Here is a 19,514-nt window from a genome sequence, read left to right on the forward strand (position 1 = left end):
GTATGAATGGTCAAATGACATGCCATCAATTAAAATTCCAACAACTTCCTTGAATATTTTATCGACCTATTTGCTTACCAGGAAAGTCCAACTGGACAAGAACCAGTTTTCAGCAGAGGCCTGGGGAGTAAAGCTCCACAAAATTTAAAAAATTCTAAAAGGCTAATATTAAGCCGCAATAATAAATGCATATAAACCCAGCTATTAAAATGCAAAACATAAGCATAAAAAATACTTAATGCAACTGTTATACAGCAGTTGTAATAATGCCACTCATTTGTTCAACTTGTAGGCCACTGGATGCAGTCTCTTTTTTCAGGGGTTACCCAGGAACAATGTCTAGTTAGATTTTTATTTTTTTTTTTTTTTTTTTTTTTTAAACTCTGACCTTCTTTCAGACTAAAGCCTAGCTGTATTTAATACAAGGACATACTGATTTGGGGGTCGGTGCAGTAGTGCAGCATTTAATGTCGCCTCACACCCAAGAGATTCTCCAGTTCAGTTCTCGGCAGGGGTACTGTCTGTGCGGAAACTGCATGTCCTCCCTGTGTTTTGCATGGGCTTCCTGTGGGTACTTGGGGTTTCCTCCCACATTCCAAAGACGTGCCTGGAGCGTTTCTCCCCAGGCCTCTGCTGAAAATAGACTCTGTTCTAGTCGGATTTTCCCAGTCAACAAATGTTAAATTATTGGCTAGCTGTAACTACAGGATTAGTTTCCTGAATTCTACTCTAGTCTTCCTTAGAGTAAATGTGCTAAACTGGTTGGGTTTCAAGCCACACCTTCTGCTACAAAATGTTAGTGAAGACAGATGACTCCCTAAGAGTTCAATGGTAGCCTCAGAAGGCATCACCTGTCTCCTTCCCTGTCTCTGCAGGTTTGTTCTCTTGGTTACCAGACAAAACCTTATTTAGTTCTGTAAATAGGCTCATAGGAGAATTAAGAGCCCTTACAAGCCTAGCCAATGTAACCCAATTTTATCAGAAATATCACCCCAGGGGCAAGAGGATGGCATGGATTTTTGACTATGCCTTGAGTATTTTACTGATTGCTCTTGTCCATAAAAGACAGTTTGGCTGGGGCATGAGGGAACTTCCCCCACTCTTTTTTTTTTCAGTATTTACCACTGGCCATCTGAGCCATCCCCAACTGAGGCAGATCCTCCAGTATGACATCTCATCTGAAGGTCCGTACACTCAAGTGCAGCACTCCCTTTATGCTGCAGTACATTATTGGCAATCCATCAACTGGGTATAGAAATAGAATCCACAGTCTTCTGCACTAAAGGCAATTGTCCTAAAACCTTTCTTTGACAAAATTAGATCCATAAATGCTAGAACACCACCTGGTAAACTTGTCTCCTGTGTCATTAGGAGGTTACTAGGTAGTAGCCCTGGGGCCCTTACAAGCCTTGCCAAGTTTAACCCCAAAAAGAAACCTCAGTCAGCACCTGTCACCCCTGTCAGTGAGGGACACAGGTGGAACCCCTGAGACAAATTTGTGGTTTCCCATCCACTCATGTTTGCTCTTGAGGGTCAGCGAGGTGCTCTGTGTATGGGAAGTCTACTGCAGACTGGGCAACCTCTGGGAGGCAAACCTGTGTGTTCAGCAGTTTTTGTTAATGTCACATACTTGATTCCGATCTTTTGAGCGGGTAGTGCGTGAGGCGTTAGACTTATGGATGTGGAGCATCTCTAGTAGGGTAGGGACCGAGATTGCTCAGAGGTGATGTGCATCTCGCCTAAAAGCAATCTGTACAACACCAGGTCGAGTGATAATGATTTGAGCCTGTCTGCATAGGACAGTTGGAAGCCATGGATTCTTTGTGGTATTTCAGTGGCCTTTCCAGCTGGTGCAGATGTTTGGAGAGATGTCCCAAATGGGTTGTTGTACTCAATTATTGGTTTAGAGAGGTAATAACCGTTTTTTTTTTTTTTCTGGATGCAATCCCTTTACTTATGAGATGAACCAAGTCAAAAAGCTTTTCTGACCACTGTCGCTACATGATGGTAGTGTGTGAGGTTATCAACCTGAGTGCCCAGTTCTGTCACCACAGGTTGTGTGCTTGGGGGTTTGCCGTTTGTGGTAATCAGTAGGGGTCCTGTTTGACGAATGGTATGATGCAGTTTTTTGCATTAACTTGAGGCCATGACTTTGGTACTAGTCATTAGTTGCTGTGAGACCCTCTTGAAGTATGTTAACATTGTTTGGGGAGTCAGTGGGAGCACTCATCTTGGTCATCTGCAAACTTGGTCAGCCACAGGCCTTTTGTCTTTGCCTGTACCACTGAGAAATAGATGCCAAACAGTAGGGGTCCCAGAACAGATCCCTGGGGACCTCCACTAGTGAAAGATCTATCAGAGGTGGAGGTGCCTATTTTGACTTTGAGGATTCTGTCTATGAAACAATTGGCCACCAACCTGATGAGAGGGATTTACGCCAAGTTGTTGGTTTCGATGATGCCCAAGTGGGGAATTGTGTCAAAGGCCTTTTTTCCAAGTCCAGGTAACCTGTATGTACTGACTTACCCTCATCCAAGGCCTTGATGACCGTCTCAAAGAAGTTAGCCAGGTTCAACAGGCAAGATCTTCCCTTGACCAATCCAAACGTGGTGGGGTCAAGTGCCTGGAGATTGCCTATGTCCTTGTTTGAGATCCATAATGCACTCCATGGCTTTATAGATCAGACATGTCAAGCTAATGGAGTGATGGTTTCCAGGGTCAGTAGTGGCACCACCTTTGTGCAAGGGGATGACAATGGCGATTCTCCATTCTGCTGGAATGAAGCCAGTAGTTGGGCTGTGGCTGAATAGGGTGTTCAATGGCTAAGCCAGATGTTCGTGTTTCACTGTCGCAGTCCTAACCAATGGGTTATCCGGCTCCAGGTAGTCCCCGATCGGCCAGAATACCAAAGGTAAGTAAATGGCATCAGGTGTCATCTGTTTAAAGGATGTCAAAACGTTCGATACAAAAAGGAGGCAGATGACGTCACTTCCTCAGTCTTCCTTGCCGCGGAGCCCGAAGCAGAAGCATGTTTTGAACGATTGCCGGTCAGCAGTTTACCTTTTCTGTTTTCGACTACAAAGTTGAAGTCCTCTACAGCGAAGTACCCCGTTGGGGACCCTCTTTTCTTGCCTTAACGAATGTCAGAAAAAGTTAATTGTCTTACCTGTGGAAAGTAGATTTCCCCATAGACATTTTCATTCCTATTGTATTTGTTTAGGCCTTGATCACGATGTTCCTAAATGTAATCTCTGTGCTTCCTTTAATCCGCGTACTATTCGTCGTCGGGCTAAGCTTTTAGCTAAACATTTTGGAGTTTGGCCAAAGTTTGTCGGTATGGCGTTCTTTGGTCTTCAGGCTTAGGATATCCCTAAGAAGCGTAAGGATGAAGACCGTGACAGGCTTCAGTGGGTCAAGTCTTGGATGATAAGTTGGTCATGGCTCCTGCCGTAGCCAGTGAGGTGCCTTTGCAGCCCCTGCAGCCTGCGAAATTTCAACCGCAGGCCTCAGTTGAGACCATTTGAGTTCCCCAGACCTCCAGCTTGCATTTTGTCTTCTGACCTTCCACCTGTCACCTCCTTTAGCTGGATCTGGGGCCGCTAAGCTGGCTCTGGTTTCAGAGGCCTCCTTTCTTCATTTGGACAACAAGCTCTTGCCAAATACTTCTGCTGCGATGTCGGCGGTTGCCAGGCCGCCTGAGTCCTTCAGACTTGTAGATAAATCTTCCAGTCGTAAGCCTGTAAAAAAATTAGGCTCCAGTTTACTCTCATTCTCCTCCATCTCAAATGGTTAGAATGGCTAATTACCTTTTGACTCTCTTATTAGGGGTTCACAGCCTCCTCCTTCCAAAAGGGGTAGGGATGTCTCTCTTGAGGCTTAATCTTATTCTGGTTCTGATTCTTCTAGCATTTCTGCTGATGAAGAGGAAGTTTCCCAGGTTCTTTCTCCTTTTGAGGATTCAGATGTAGAGGAAGTCCATTCCTTCTGCTTCTCCTCCAGAGGATTTCTCTTTTGGTGATACGTTGGGGATAATCCTGACTTTCCCATTTAATCCTGACTTTCCCATTTAAAAATGCTCCCTGAGAGTATTCAATCTAAGAGGATTAGGGAGTTTTTGGATTTGCCTCAGCATAAGCCTCTGGCTATTCCTCCAGTGTTGGAAGTGGTTGATGTTCGGTTCCTCTTGCTCTCAGGAAACTTGACAGGTACTATAGAGTCCCTGATTCTCATTTGTTTCTTTTCAGGAATCCGTTGGCTGATCCAGAGGTTATTTCTCAAGGCCCTAAAGGAGTTCAGGTCACTGTTACCAAAAATCCTGTTCCGAAAGGGAATTTAGGAACCAAGATAGGTGGGGTAAGAAAGTTTATACCTCTGCTACTCTTGCTGTTAGTTCTACTAATTGTCTTTTTCGTATGCTTAAGTACCAGCAACACACCTTGAAGGCTATTAAGTATAGGATTGCAAGTGTGCCTCTCTTGGCAGAGAGTAAGGATATGCAGGATTTACTGAATTCTGCCAGTCTTGTCAACAAACATTCTTTACATTGTGGTTTTTACATTCTAGAAGCCTCCTGCAGGGCTACAGGTACTGGCTCTGTTATTAGAAGGCACGCTTGGCTCAGGGGACAGCCCCTTCCAGAGCCTCAGGGGACAGCCCCTTCCAGAGCCTGTCAAGGCTGAGCTTTTAGATGTACCTTTGCATAAGGATAGTCTTTTTGGCAGCAAAGCAGAGGAAGTGCTCAAGATGATGGAGGATAAGGCCAAGTCTATGCAAACCGTTAAAGATTTTCTGCAAGTCCATCCTTCTCGCTTTAGCAGGAATTATCCTAAGTGTGTTTCCTGATACCAGCAGACAGAACCGTTCTAGGACTAGAGGATACAAATCTTGTAGGGGGCAGGTTGGGGTCTAAGTATTGGCATACGTCCTCTTCAAAGGCGGGAAGTTCCAAGCCTGCATCTCAGGCTAAACATTCTCATTGACTCCAACTTCTGCCTGTTCTTGCTTACCCAGAGAGTCCTTTAGGAGGAAGGTTGGCCCTTTTTGCAAATGCATGGGCCACCATCACAGACGACAAATGGGTACTCCGAATTGTATCCCTAGGGCACAGGTTCTTTCCACACATTTCCAGTACCCAAAGGATTCCTGGACACTCCTCCAAACCAAAGAGCAGAAGTAGAAAAGCAAATTTTGTCTTACATCTGGGAGCAATAGAATCAGTTCCTGCTCAGCAGGTAGGCCAGAGTTTCTATTCCAGACTTTTCTTAGTTCCAAAAAAAGAAGGCACCTGGCATCCTATCCTAGATTTATCCATTTTGAACTCTTTTCTGGTAATTCCAAAGTTCAAAATGTTCACTCTGCATCATTTGCTGCCAGTGTTAGAAAAGGACTCCTGGCTGGTAACTTTGGATTTCAAAGAAGCTTATCTGCACATCCCTATCAGGGAAAGTTGCAGGCAGTACCTTAGTTTCAGAGTAGGCAAGCAACATTATCAATTCTCTGTGCTGCCCTTTGGCTTATCTACTGCTCCCAGAGTTTTCACAAAGTGCCTGGCTCAAGTCATTGCTTTTTGCAGGCAGAAGAAAATTCAGATTTATCCATACTTGGACGACTGTCTAATTCAAGCAAATTCTCAGGAATAGCTGTTAAAGGATCTAAAATTTGTAAAGACTCTTCTCTCTTCCCTGGGTTACACTCTCAATGAGGGAAAATCAAAAATGGTGCCATCCAAGGAGATAACATTCCTGGGAGCGAGTCTGAAAACAGCCACCCAGATATCTCACCCAGGAGAAAAAGGCAACTCTTTCAGTTTACTTCAAGGATTTGGCAGGCCTGTCCCAGCTCCCTGCAACCTCTGGGATGTATGGCCTCTTGCATTCTTATGATTTCATATGCAAGACTACATATGATGGTATCTCAAGAACTTTGGTGTCAACACACACAGGACCTGGATATGAGAATTCCTCTGCTTCATGTCTGCAGACAGTTTCTATGGTGGGTGACGGCCTGTCTACAAAACAAAGGCATGCCTTTTCGCCCACCCCCGTTCACTCACGTTCTTACCACAGACTGATCGGACTATGCCTGGGGAGCTCCCCTGAATGGCAGATGCATACAGGGACGTTGGAATGCCCAGCAGATATACCTGCACATAAAGCTAAAGGAGTTTATAGCAGTTCAAGCAGGCCTTACCAGCTTTCAAGCATCTTCTTTCTCCAGGAACTCTGCTCGTCAGGACAGACAAGACCAGAGTCATGTGGTACATCAGCAAGCAGGGAGTGACTCGTTCTTACCTCCTGTGCAGACAGAGCATGAGTATTTGGACCATAGCAGCATCCCTGAGCCTGCATCTCCTAGCTCATTTTCTTCCAGGGAGGCTTAATGTTTTGGCAGACCAGTTGAGCAGACAGACCCTGGATCCTCACGAGTGGCAACTGAACAGAGCAGTCTTTTATAGCATCATTCGACGTTTGGGCACACCTTAGGTGTATCTTTTCTCCTCCCCAGACAACCATCTTCTACCTGTTCTTTTGCACCAGACAGCATCACAGCAGAGCCTGGAGAGTGGATGCTCTGTCCTTTCCTTGGACGCTGCTGTCAGTTTATGCCTTCTCTCCTCTTCCTCTTCTTCCCAGAGTATTATTGAAGATCAGGGACGAATGACCAAGGACTAATTCTCATAGCTCCGGACTGGCCCAAACAGCATTGGTATCCACTGCTTCGCAGTCTCTCCCAATTTCCTCCTTGGCATCTTCCTCTTAAGCCAAAATATTTGGCTCAGGAAGGGGGCAACATTCTACATCCTCCTCTTCAGTCTCTCCATTTGGCAGCATGGCTCATTGTATGACTCCATTCTTTTCTTCCTTCAGTCTCCATTTGGCAGCTTGGCTCATTGTATGATTCCATCCTTTTCTTCTTCCTTCAGTCTCTCCGTTTGGCAGTGTGGCTCATTGTGTGACTCATTCTGTTTCTTCTTCCTTCAGTCTCTTTGGCAGCTTGGCTCATTGTATGACTCCATCCTTTTCTTCCCTTTCCCATCAGGAGGTTGACTTGCTGAGGGAGGCCAGGAGGCCTAGCACTAGTAAGTCCTACGCTGGCAAATAGGAAAGATTCTCTCATTGGCTGCAGTCTAGAGGGGAATCTTCTTCTCAGCTTACCCTTCCTCTGATCCTGGAATACCTGGCTGATTTGCTTCAGGGTGGTCTTTTCTTTTTCCTCTATCAAGATCCATGCTTCACCATTTCTGCTCATTGTTCCTTTGAGCAACCCATTTTCTTTCATCCTCTGAAAATGTTTCTCAGAGGTGCTTGCAACGTAAAACCTCCCAGAAGTGCATCTACTCCAGCCTGGGATCTTAATTTTGTTCTAGAGAAACTCGCTCTTCCTCCTTTTGAGCCAGCTGCCAGTGCAGATTTCAGGTTTCTGTCGTGGGAGACTGCCTTCCTTTTGGCTATAACTTCAGCAAGGAGGGTTTCGAAGTTGCAAACTTTGATAGCTGTGGAGCCTTTTCTTTTCCATGCAGATCTGGTCTCTCTGAGAACCAACCCCTCCTTTACGCCTAAGGCGGTTTCTAGTCATGACTGTTAATCAGTCCATACACCTTCCTACTTTCTTTCCTAATCTTCGAAATAGAGGTGAAAGGATCCTATATTCTCTTTATGTGCATAGGCAGCTCAGGTTGTACCTGGACCGGACTAAGGACCTTTGGAAATCAGCACGGTTATTGGTCAGTTTTGCCCCTGGTGCTCAGGGCAAAGCTATTTCTAAGCAAACCATTTCTAAATGGATTGCACATTGTATTACTTTGTTCCTTTCATGGCAGGGTTCCTCCTCAAGGGGTTAGGACCCACTCCATTAGAGCAGCTTCCACTTCTGCAGCCTTTTTAATGGGTGTCCGTACTAAAGACATTTTTGGAGGCTGCCGCATGGTCTTCTGTTCACACTTTCACAAAGCATTATAATTTGCCTTTGTTTCCTAGAGCCAGGGCAGGGTTTGCCACTGCTGTGTTGCAAGGCATTTCCTCCAGTCCTTGTTTTTTTTTGTTTCCTCCTCCCTTTTCTCTGCAGGATCAGTGATGCTGTGCAGTACTAATTCGGAACAAACCTGGGCTTTGCCACGGATGTTCCTGACGTAACTGAAGATGATTTTATGGTCTCCCTTCATTATGGAGGCTAGTTTTGATTTACAATTGGCCTTGGAGGTTTTCACTAGGGATCTGATTTGCTTGTTGAGGATTAGGTGGATCAGTTCCATTTTGCTTATTGGTCTAAAATTGCCCCTTCATGCCTCCTTGACTTTTTTTTCTGGTCCAGTGTTGGCTTTTTATTGAACTCCAGTGTCTGCCTCCTTTGTCTGTGCAGGTTTCTTTAGTCTCTGTTTAGCAGGTTGCTGGACAGACACTGGGTCCTGTGTATGCCCACCTGCCGTAACAGCACTGGCAGGACTGTTGTGGACTTTGCAGGCGCTTTAGAGGGAGGCAGCATCAGCTGTTCTAATGTCCTGGTACCAGATGGCTCAGCACACACTTCCTCGGAGACTGTGCCTTTGCCTCTTGTATGCGACCCAGGAATTTCTGGGTCTGGAAACTACAAGTGTAGTGTGGGGTGGGATGGGGGAACCAAAATATAGTATGGGGTAGGGTAAACAAAGCAGGGCAGCCAGTCATGAGGTGCATGGAGTAAACTGGTCTACACATGCACACTAGACTAAAGGTTAAGGCAAATACTGATACATTAAGTAAGCTGTGTGTATTTCTTTTTTTGGTTTAAAAGGTAACTGGAACCAGCAAGAGGAGTTGTGGTAGTAGACAGCAGTTTGTGACTACCAAAGCCTTTGGTTGTAATGGTGCCTTTGTCACTCTAGAATGCTTAACTGATGTAGGTCCTGGTAACATTGTGTAAGTAGTACACTAGTATATGTTTGGTTAGTGGCGTGGGCTAACCTTCAGTGAATGGCAGCCACTGTGAGGGTTAAAGGGAAATGCACATGTCAGGCAGGGCAGCTAGCTTACAGCTGTAAATGTTGGCCAAGACAAAAAGTCATTCCTTGTAGAAACAAAAGCCAAACGGGAGGAAAAAAGTTATGAATTGTACAGGCTGCAAGCTACAGGATATATTTATATAAACCCATGCATCTTGAGCAAGAACCCAACCATGGAGAAGGGTTTACCTTATGCTCCATGAGGTGACAGATGTGAGAGCAGTTCAGGTAACTCTGGTGCTGGAAGTTCAGATGTTTGTGGCTTCTATTCTCTCTCCTGAGTGAATTAATTTTCAGATTTCTGTCACTGCAGTGTAGCATTGGAGGGTGTACTGTACTCCTGAATCTATTCTCTTGTGGGTGTTACATTAAACATGTCCCATCTGCCTGAACTGGTGGTAGCTCAGGTGGCTGTAAAAAAAAAAAAAAAAAAAAAAAAAACACCACAGCACCTACCAGGGTAGGTGAAGTTTCTAGATGCCATGGTCAGATTTCCTCTAGTCTCTTAAATATGACCTCTAGTCTGTGCTGTAAAAAGGCTGCTAGCCTAGTTGGAGTAACTCTGTCAAAAAAAGGATAAAGTAAAAAAAAAAAAATACTAGCAGCAGCGAGACCTGATGTAGGTCTTAAAAGCTAGATGACGCAGGTGTTGTTGTTTCTGCCTACAGCAGAATTGAAATCCAAAAAAAACCTTGGTGATGCCTACCTACCTACATCTTGATCAAATCTGGTGTAAAACTCCACTGTACATCTAAATTTTGGTGCTTGATGTGGGTATCCGTACAGTCATCCTCCACTGGTGAGTCTTGGAAGACACTGTTGTGCCATTGAATTGGTATATCTGCAGGGGATATGCCTTTTGTTTTAGTAAAACATTTTGAGACTGAACATTAGATCTGATGTCTTCTCCATCTGGCTTCAACCTGTCTCTTATTGTATTCAACACCAGCCATCTCCTTCAGGCTTCAGTTTGCCAAGCTCCACCCCCAACAATTTAGTTTGCCACCATTCCAGTCAAGCAGCTGTGTCCAACTCTGCTTCAGCATATCCTGTTTTGGAATAGCTTTAGTCTAGTTTTCTTGTTTGTGCTTTCCCTCATCCTGATTCTAATAGCGTGGTGTAGTTGGGTTGGTTTTTATGAGGTGTGTTATTGTGTGTATATATTGGCTTCCCGCATTTACTTGTGTGTAGCATTTTGACCCTTTTGTTAAGGTCTTAGTTTAGCTTTGTATAGGTTTGTTGCTTTTTCTGCTTGTAGTATTAGTAGCAAGAATAGTCTGGTATGGATAAAGGATTTAAATAAATGCATTGTCAGCTGGCATAACTTTCATAAGATGCAAGTGATTAAATGTGTGTATATATTTGGGAGTTGCCCACCTGGACTCTTTGTGCTCTATTTGCATGGGATTTGGGTCCCGGGCAAGTTGGTCCTTAAAGGTCTTCTTCCCACTAGCTCTTTGTCTGCTTCATTGGTTTTGAAGATTGGGTCTAACAAGCATCTTTCTTGGGTCTCAAGTTATCCAAGGGGGAAGAAAAGGGACCAACTACATTTCTGTCCCGGGTCCATTATATTTGGGTTTGCTGGACACACAGGTACCACATCTTTTGGGTGTCCTGCTTGTCATGGTGTCTGCCATGGGTTCTATGAACTGATTCCCTCTGTGCTGACCACCAGCTAGGCTCCATCACCATTTCAGAGTAGTCTTGGCCCCTTTTTACTTGGAGGCTTTTTCTGGTAGGACAGCTTTCCCATTCTTCCCATCCACCTTGCCAAAGCAGTCACCTAATCTTTGCCTTCCCTGCCCCAGTTCAGAGTTGCCCCAGCTCTGCTCCTGCAGATGGGTTCATTGTCATCGAAACTGTCCCCCATGCCCATGTTGGTGGCTTCTTCAGCCAGGTCATCAAGGTTGAGGGGCAGTCTCAAAGCTTCTGATTTTGAAGCAGCTGATGAGATCTTTGTCACTTTTTTTTATTTTATTTTTTGCAGACTCTGAAATAATTAGGCTTTAACCCTTTTGGGTCTTGGCCTGGTTCCTGGACCTTCAAATCCATCTGGCTTCCTCCCTTGGCCCCTTTGGATCAGAGGTAATCTGGCCCAGCTAGTTTCCCACCCTCTGAGATCTGACTGCTGTTGCCATCTTTTCTGACTCCCTCCTTGGTCTCTCACTACTTTGGGGCTGTCCAAACCTCGGGGCTATGGTGTCGAGGGTGGGGATTCCAGGTTGGGGTCAACAGTCTTTACTTTGGGTTAGTCTCTCCTGCTCAGAGCTTTGATGTTAAACAGCTCTTCTCCAGTCTTGATGTCCGGTTGAGGCTTCACCCCGCCCCAGACTCTGGTGTGCCTTTAATATCTCAGGGTACTGGGACCCTTGATCCTGGGAGGCCAACATCCGCTTCTGCTCTGATTGTGGAGACTGTTCTCGAAGGGATGGGGTGGGTTTCTCTGGCTGGTGTTCCATTCCCTTTCTCAGCTGGGTCTGCAACATCAGCCTGCTCATGGACAGCCTACACCAGTTGGTCTCCAACCTACTTCCATAGCGGAGCTTCCTGCCTCATTCATGTCTCCTCCAGTGTCACTGGAGCTGGAGGTCTCAAGGAAGAGGTAGCATCAGCGTAATCACCTTGACCCCCCCCCCCCAGGAGTCTCCTGTGGAGGATTGTGGACTGTTCTTTCTAGAGGTCAGTAAGCCTCTGCTGGATGATGGCTCGTTTGATCTTTTGGAGCTACTTCAATGTGGAGACGGGACTACCAACTCTCTCTCCCTTTTTGAATGAGTAAGTATTTTTGGAGGTCTTCAGCATTGGCCCATCCAAGCTTTGGGTGGTTCCCCCTCCAGACATTCTTATAGAATTAGTGTCTCAGAAGGCATGGAAGGAGTCTAACATAGTGGAGCCCATTCCGAAGCTGCCTAATAAAATTCTTGCTCCTCCCAAGGACGGACTGTATTGGCATAAAGGTCCGGCCGTGGATACGATTGGGGTTACTGTGGCCAACGAAAAGGAGATCTCCAAGGAGAGCTCTTTGGTCCATCCCCCAGATGGAGAATTTTGGGCTTTGGACCATTTAGGGAAGTGCATAGAATTTTGGGCTTTGGACCATTTATTGGAAGTGCTTGTATGCCTCTGCTATGTTCACGTTGAAGGCACTTGACTATTTGTTACTTGGACTGCATCGTGATCTAGTGTCTGAAATTTCAAGGAATGTTGAGATGCAGCATTTTCTAGACATTCAAAAGGCACTGGAGTCTATAAACACTATCTACTGCCAATGTTTCCATGCTGCTTATTTGTAATGCAGCTGATGGAGTGTGCCAAGTGGCTGGCTCTGGCATCATGAGTTGCAGTGCTTGAATGCTGTTATGTAACTTTATGGATTGCTGCAAGACATCCTTTCACTACTTTTGATGGCTGTTCTTTGGGCCCAAAATTGAAGAATACTCTTGGAGTGAACAAGAAGGGAAGACTGTCTGCTGTAGGAGTGTGTTTTGCAATAAGTCTGTGAACCTTTTTTTGAGGAATTGGAAAGGGGGGGGGGGCAAATGTCCGTCTCTTAGAAAGTTGCAGCAGTCTTCTCAGAATGCTCCTTCAGTGGGTTCCTCCAGAGTTCTGGAGGGCGGACCGTAATGACTGCCTGCAGGGCAGGGGTGTTCTGCAGAATTTAGCTTCTGTGGAACCTTTTCTGGTGGACCTTTTCAGTGGCCCTGAAGGGTTGCCAGACTGTCTTGCTCTGGAGGCAGTCTGGAGGGGGGGGGGGGGTCTTGGGGTTTTCCTCCTGAAGCTTAGGATGCCATCACTTAAGATGTGTGGTTGTTAGAGTTTTATACCCAGAGGCTATACTAGAAATTCCAGGGTTTTGTTACAGGCATCTTCAAGATGTTTCACCCTTTCAGAGACCTCAAGTAGTGTTGCAGATTCTCAAGCTGCTTGCAAACAGTTATCCAAGAGGTCCCACCAGACTGATCTGGAGTCTTCTCAAGATTCTTTTTGGTACCAAAGAACAAGGATCTTTAGCTTATTCTGGATGTTTGGATTCTTTTGTGAAACAGACCAAGTTCAGTATGTCACGGTGAAGTCCATTTCTCTCCTGTTGAGGAGGGGCAGTTGGATGTTCTTGATGGCCCTCAAGCATGCCTACCATCATATAAAGCTAGAGGTATTCCTTTGCTTCTAACTGGGGGTTTATCACTACCAGTTCAGTGCCCTGCCATTCTGTTTCAGCAAATGCATGGCAGTGGTTGTGGCTTGGCTCTGGCTGCAGAGTTTCCAGGTCTTTCCTTAGCTGGACAATTGGCTTATTATTGCCCCCCACAAGAGTTTCTGATTACAGCCAGGGACACCTTACTTCAGCTGTGCGACTGCTTAGACATTATGGTCATTTGTCTAAAGTTGACTCTGCAACCTGTTCAGATGTTGGATTTCGTAGGTTGCCACTTGGATACAGGCAGAAAAATTGCCAGAATTCCAAGCTCCAGAGTAATCGGCCTTCACTTTCAGGCACTGTTGGTTCTTGTGCATTCACAGCCTCCATCTCATGCAGTTGTGAAGCTCTTAGACCATATTGCAGCTTCTATGGGGTTGGTTCCTCTAACCCAGGTATCATATGAGGGTTCTGCAATGGAACCAGGTGGTACTTTGGCCATTCGTGATTCACTCAATGGACTTTCTGATAAGATTGACAAGTGTGTTTTGACCAAATTCCAATGGTTGTTGCAGTCTACTTAAGTAAACGGACCATTTGTCCTTATCCTTCGGCCGCAGACACCACCTCCCTTCTTGGGTTGGGGGGCATTTTGAGAGGAGGACTGTTAAAAGGTCCTGGTCTTCTGCAGTGGTAGACATCCACATCTTTGCTCTGGAGATGAGAGCTGTCGTCCTGTTGCAGGCTTTTTCGGGATGCTTCACAGGTGTGATTTTTTTTTTATATATATATAGGTGGGCAATGTCTGGTATCTCAATAAGCAGTGAGGAACATGTTCTTATCCTCTTTGCTGAGTGGCCACGAGGGTTTGGCAATGGGTGATTTCATCTCATCCGTTTCTGGTTGCAATGCACATTCCAGGAAGTCCAACATTCTGGCCAACAGCCCTGGCAGGAACATTCTGCTTCTCCATGAGTGGTATCTAAATTGAGGGTTGCAGCTTGATTTTTTTTTTTCCGTAGCTGTGATACTCCATGTTGTAATCTCTGTGCCTCCCCATCCAACACCAAGTGCTGCAGCTTAGCCCCCCCCCCCCCCAGGACAGTCACCCAGCGATGCTCTGTTTGCTTGGCCACTGGGACTCCTGTATGCTTATCCCCCTATCCCCCCTGCTTCCTCTGATTGCAGTAGGCTGCCTTCTGGAGGAACTTCAGAGCGACTGATTTCATAGCACCCTTTTGGCCTCATGTGGTTCCCTCTTCTGCAGTACCCCCTTGGGTTCGAGATCCCATTCCGGATATCCTTTCTCATCCAGCGGGCCTCTGTCTTCCTATTAAGCTAACCACATGGTTTCTACACTTCCCTTGATGGCCATGCATCTCCTGCTTTGCCATGATGTAGCATGTCTTCATGTCGAAAGCGTTAGACTAGGATAGTATATTCTAGTAAGTGGAGATGTTTTGTGCTGTGGGGGGAGTCTTGAGGGCTTGATCCTGTATCTGACCCTTAAGAATCTGTTCTAGATGTTCTTGTGTAGTTGTTTGTCAGGCTGTAGTTTTTCTAATATTTTAAGGTGCAATTGGCAGCTATTTTTTTTAATTTCTTTGTTGGCTGGGGTAATGTTCCCCTGCCTTGTATCCAGATTTACAAGTATGTTCCCAAAGGAACTTTTTTGCTGCGTTCCCCCAGTTCAGGATGTGGTTCCTCCCTGGGATTTGCTGTTTGTTTTGTAGGCCCTCCTTTTGAACCCTGGGCTGTATCAGACTACAAGTAGTTTGTCTTTGAAGATCTTATGTTTGGTGGCTGTTACTTTGCAAGGAGGATTTTGGAGTTGCAAGCTCCTGATTTTTGTAGTATTCTACAAAGATGGGGTTCATCTGCATGTGAATCTCTTTTTTTGACTGAAGTAGCTTCGGAGAATAACCGTTAATGTTCTGTTTTCTCAGAGCGTCTCCATTAAAAGTGAATAACTTATTGTTGGGAATGTGTATAGGCAATTGAGATTTTATTTGGGACTGTACCAAAACATTTAGATAATCCAATATATTATTCAAAATGTAGGCTGGACACAGCTGTACCTAAAGTGACATTGCCAAGGTGGCTACTGGACTGTATTTTGTTCCCATATGTCTTGAGAGGCAAGACTCTGCCAGGCAAATTTAAGGGCAATTCTACCAGTGCTATGGCTACTTCTATCAATGGATGAAGTTTATGCAGCGGCTATTTGGATGGGTCATTATGCCTTTGTTTCCCTATATCAATATTTAGTTAAGATCCAGGGCTTCATCTGGCTCTACCATGTTGTGGAATATCCTTCCTTAGTTTCTCCTGAGGATTTCTTCGTGGCTGGGGACTCTGTTCTACAGGTTGTAGCCAAACGGTGAAGACATCTGATACAAAAGTTATCTACTTAACCATAGAGCCTTGTTTTCTGTCTGTTTTAAACTTCCTGCCTTGACTTGGCTTGTAATGCCAAACCTCCCTATCTGAGATGATCATGCATTAGAGGTCATCCTTTCCTTATTTTTGGAGTCCTGCATTCTCCTTTGGTTTGGGAGTTTTTTAGCATAGAGATTGGTTTAGAGAGGGCAAGCTTGATCTAAAGGTTTGTGTAAGGGAGGCGGAGCCTGGCACATTAAGTCTGAATGAGTTGACCAGTGTGTGACCACAGTCCGATTTAGGTAACAGGAAGCAAGGTAATCATGCGACCAGTTGAGTCTGAGCTGTGGGGAATAGGATTGGTGGAGTCTCTGGGCATCTGAGGTCAGTAATTAAGTCAGTGATGCTGCATCAAGAACCTGTTGCATGTTTCTGCACATTACAAACCTGCGGTGGTGGTGCTGCGGTAGCGTTGTCGCCTCACAGTAAGACGCTGTCCGGTTCGATTCTCAGCTAGAGCGTCTTCTGCTTGGAGATGTGCGTGAATGGGCGTACCTTCGTTGAAGGTTGTGCGTCAGGCCTGGCAAGCCGGTACGTAAAAATCAACTGCCAATCATTAGCGGACCGGAGTTCCGCTGTGGCGACCCCCTAAACTGGGAAAAGCCGAAAGAAACAAACATGATCTGTGTTCCCCCCTTGAGCTCTGGGTTTGTGGTCAGGCCAGAAAAATGCCTGGATAACATTTGTGACATCTATGGCCAAAAATGTAGCCGGAATTCAAGAATGGATGGGATGTACATAAAGTGGTCCATAAAGGGGAAGGGAAAGCTTTAGACAGCAGCTTGTCTAATAGGGTGCACCAAGCTTTCCTTATCTGCTTCTGAAAAGTTTCCATGCATCTTAGACTGGCTTGATGTACAAATCTGGACATATTTAAAGCATTCTGACTTGAGCTGTGTGTTCCCCATTAAACTTGTATGGAATTCTAGCCCATGTAATAGGTTTAAAAAAAATGGGCTGTGTATTTTGAATATCTCACTGCTTCAGATGTGGGACATTGAACTAATAGTCCAAAGGAAGTGAGCCCTTGTCACGAATCTTGGCTAGGACTACCACAGTTGACATTTTGTTGTCTGGATTTTCAGAAATGTTTTTATTTTTGTAGCTCATTGCCCTGAACTAACATATTTCCTAAACCAAAAGAAAAAACAGAACCGGTTTTATTTTAATAAGGTGGGCTCGAGGTTCTGCCACTAGTAACTTTCAGCATGTTGAGAGTTTAATTCTTCAGACTGAAAAGCATTAAGTAAAACATACTATCTATAGACTGTGCTTGTTTTTAAGAAATAAAAACTCCTCTGCTTTTAAAAGTGGAAGTGGGTGGAGGGAATCTATATTGAATTTAAAAGCCTACCCACACCTTCAGTTTGTAATCTGCTGCTTTGAGATTAGAAATGTTTTTGTTTTGCTAATGGTCTTTTAGTTTATCACGCAGGCCTTCTGTGTAATGAAGTTCATGTCTGGCTGTGATGTCCATGCTAAATTATTAAAACTGAACACACCTTTCATTCTGTCTGCTGCCTGGAAATTAGCGCAAAAAACAAACATATTTTTGAGTTTTCATGTAGGCTTGCTGTGTACTGAAATGTGTGCGTGCCTTGGTTGTGACAGCCTCAACTTCCATTAACTGCTTTAGCTGGCTCTTCGTAGGCAAAAGGGGGGGGGTTGAAATTTCTTGGCCCAATAATGTCTGAGTGGGGACAGACATCCAGGACAGACTTGGCAGAGTTGAGTATGTGAACTAGCATGTATGAAAATTAGACTTGGTTAAAGTAGGCCTTTAGCCCTTTGTATGGTTACTGATGCATGACCTCAACCAACTATTTTTTTCATCTCTGAAGTAATTAATTACATGCTGTGTGGAACTCTCCAGAATTGTCAGGGATGCTCCTCTGTCCATGCTTGACCATGACAAAATTGGTTTTGTATTGCTTCACCTGCTCATCTACATCTTCTGATGGATTTCTCGTCTCTGACTGCGCACAGAATTTGTTACAGTGCTGTTTAACAGCTCAGAGCTTGCGCAAATCACTTCACCTCTCATAAATAGTTGGCAGTAAATGCCGTACTTTTCCCATAAAGTTCTGTTCAGTCATTAATTATTGCAAATTATAATTAAGATTTCTGGATTGATCACCCTTCTCTTTTGCAAGGCAGAGCAGTGGTCAATTCAAACAACTGCCTGTCCATCCTAACTTATGCCTGCCTTCTGTTATCTGCATTGCAGCTGCTGTACCTCGTTTAAAAATAAACTAATGCTTGGAACCTTCCCATATGACCTACAAGCAGGCAGACTGGACGACTCACTGTCATTGCAAAAACCTCAGTTTTGTCAAATCAGTGTAGCTACTCAAAAGCTGCTTCAACCATTGGGATGAATGACATTCAGGTTTATGCTAATTAACATTATACGTCAGATTTCAGGGAAGTTTCTTTACATCTGAAAAACTGTTACCAGCTGCTTCTGTTTTTTTTTTTTTTGATAAAGGCCATAGTTGACCCTCACATAAGTTAAACTTTATCTGCCGTAAACCAACAACTTAATATAATCCTCAGCAGATTTGTCCAATATAAATATTGTACATTTGTGCATAAGAAATGCCACATTGTTTGCCCTAAACTGGAATCTTCTTCTTTTCTTTTGGTGCAGATGCATTACTTTGGCCATTGCGTTTTGGCTTTCATGTTAAACTTAATGCTATAACTACGTAATACGTTCTGAACTGTTTGTAATATTCAAATACTCTTGGCTTTTTTTTTTTGCAAATTGTAACAGCAATAGGTTACCTTCAGTTCAACCCCATCCCTTTTACCTTGCAATATGTATTGGCAGACAAACTGGGCAGTGAAGGATGACACTCGCTGCACTGAAGGGGGCCTTCAACCCCCCCTCCCCATCTCTTCTGGCTCTGCAATACTCCATAAGTCAAACTCATACTAGGATGCATGTGTTATTTTTATCCCTGAATGATTATGACACAAGGAAAACTCCTGCATTTCAACAATATCCTCTGAGTGAGGATGGTCACACATGATGAAGGGTTGTAGTTCTGGTGGGGTCTACCTTAACAGATGTTAAATGTATATAATCTATGGAGCACTAACTTTTTGCTTGTGTTGTATTGGAAGTTCATCCACCTTTAAATGTAGATGTGCAAGAAATATTTTCTTTTGTACTTGGACTGCCCTGCCAACTTTGTATACTTTTTATATATTGTAATTTCTCTCATTACTCATTTGTGGCTGTGCACTTCATTCATTAAACGTTACTTACAGAATGGAGACTACAACAAGCCAATACCTGCTCAGTACATGGAAAACCTGAATCACGTGGCATCGGGTGTGTTGACTGTATCTGGCAGCAAACCGCAGCAGTGGGTGAACAGCCAGCTTCTCCTGTGTAAGAAGTGCAACAACTACCAAACCCTGAAAGTTAAACAGCTGGCTTCATTTGTGCCAAGGGACGAGGTAAGTCTCCATTCTCCATTCTGTGTGACCATTAAATTCACGCTAAAGTGGTGAAGCAGTTCGGGTACATTATGATGGTGCAGACTTGTCATTTCAATTTGAGCATGCCCTGCTAGTTTCCTGCCAGTTCAGACTGGCACACTTCTCTGGAAAGGAGTCTGCATGTGATAGTGGAATCATTGTTGCTGTGTTTTTTAAATAAGTATATGTATGTACGGATTCACTTCAGAATATCGAAGGTTTAAAATTTCGAATTTCATGTGGTCGAGACCATATGATCAAAGATTTAAAACTTTGATGTTCTAAAATAAATACAAAAACAAAACCAGGTTCCCCAACGTTTTTGCAGGGTACGGGCACCCCCCTACGTCCCTGCTACTTAAATATACCAACACCATGATCGCAACACCATGATCGCACTACAGCGAGGAAAAGGGAAAATCTCCCGTTCTGCTCTGTAACATAAAACTTTGATCATTTGGTCTCGACCAT

General features: G+C 44.5%; 1 protein-coding gene across 1 annotated transcript in view; it reads left to right on the forward strand.

The window, feature by feature from the left end:
• TMEM201 (transmembrane protein 201) overlaps nucleotides 1–19,514 on the forward strand; it is a 1,168,219-nt gene that overhangs the window by 102,506 nt on the left and 1,046,199 nt on the right. The window contains exon 3 of the mRNA XM_044063116.1: nucleotides 18,831–19,022. Coding sequence (XP_043919051.1) covers nucleotides 18,831–19,022 — 192 coding nt within the window. The remainder of the gene's footprint in view (nucleotides 1–18,830; nucleotides 19,023–19,514) is intronic.

The sequence above is a fragment of the Protopterus annectens genome, chromosome 2.part1 (assembly GCF_019279795.1).
Source record: "Protopterus annectens isolate FY-2018-M chromosome 2.part1, PAN1.0, whole genome shotgun sequence".
Classification (NCBI taxonomy): Eukaryota; Metazoa; Chordata; order Ceratodontiformes; family Protopteridae; genus Protopterus; species Protopterus annectens.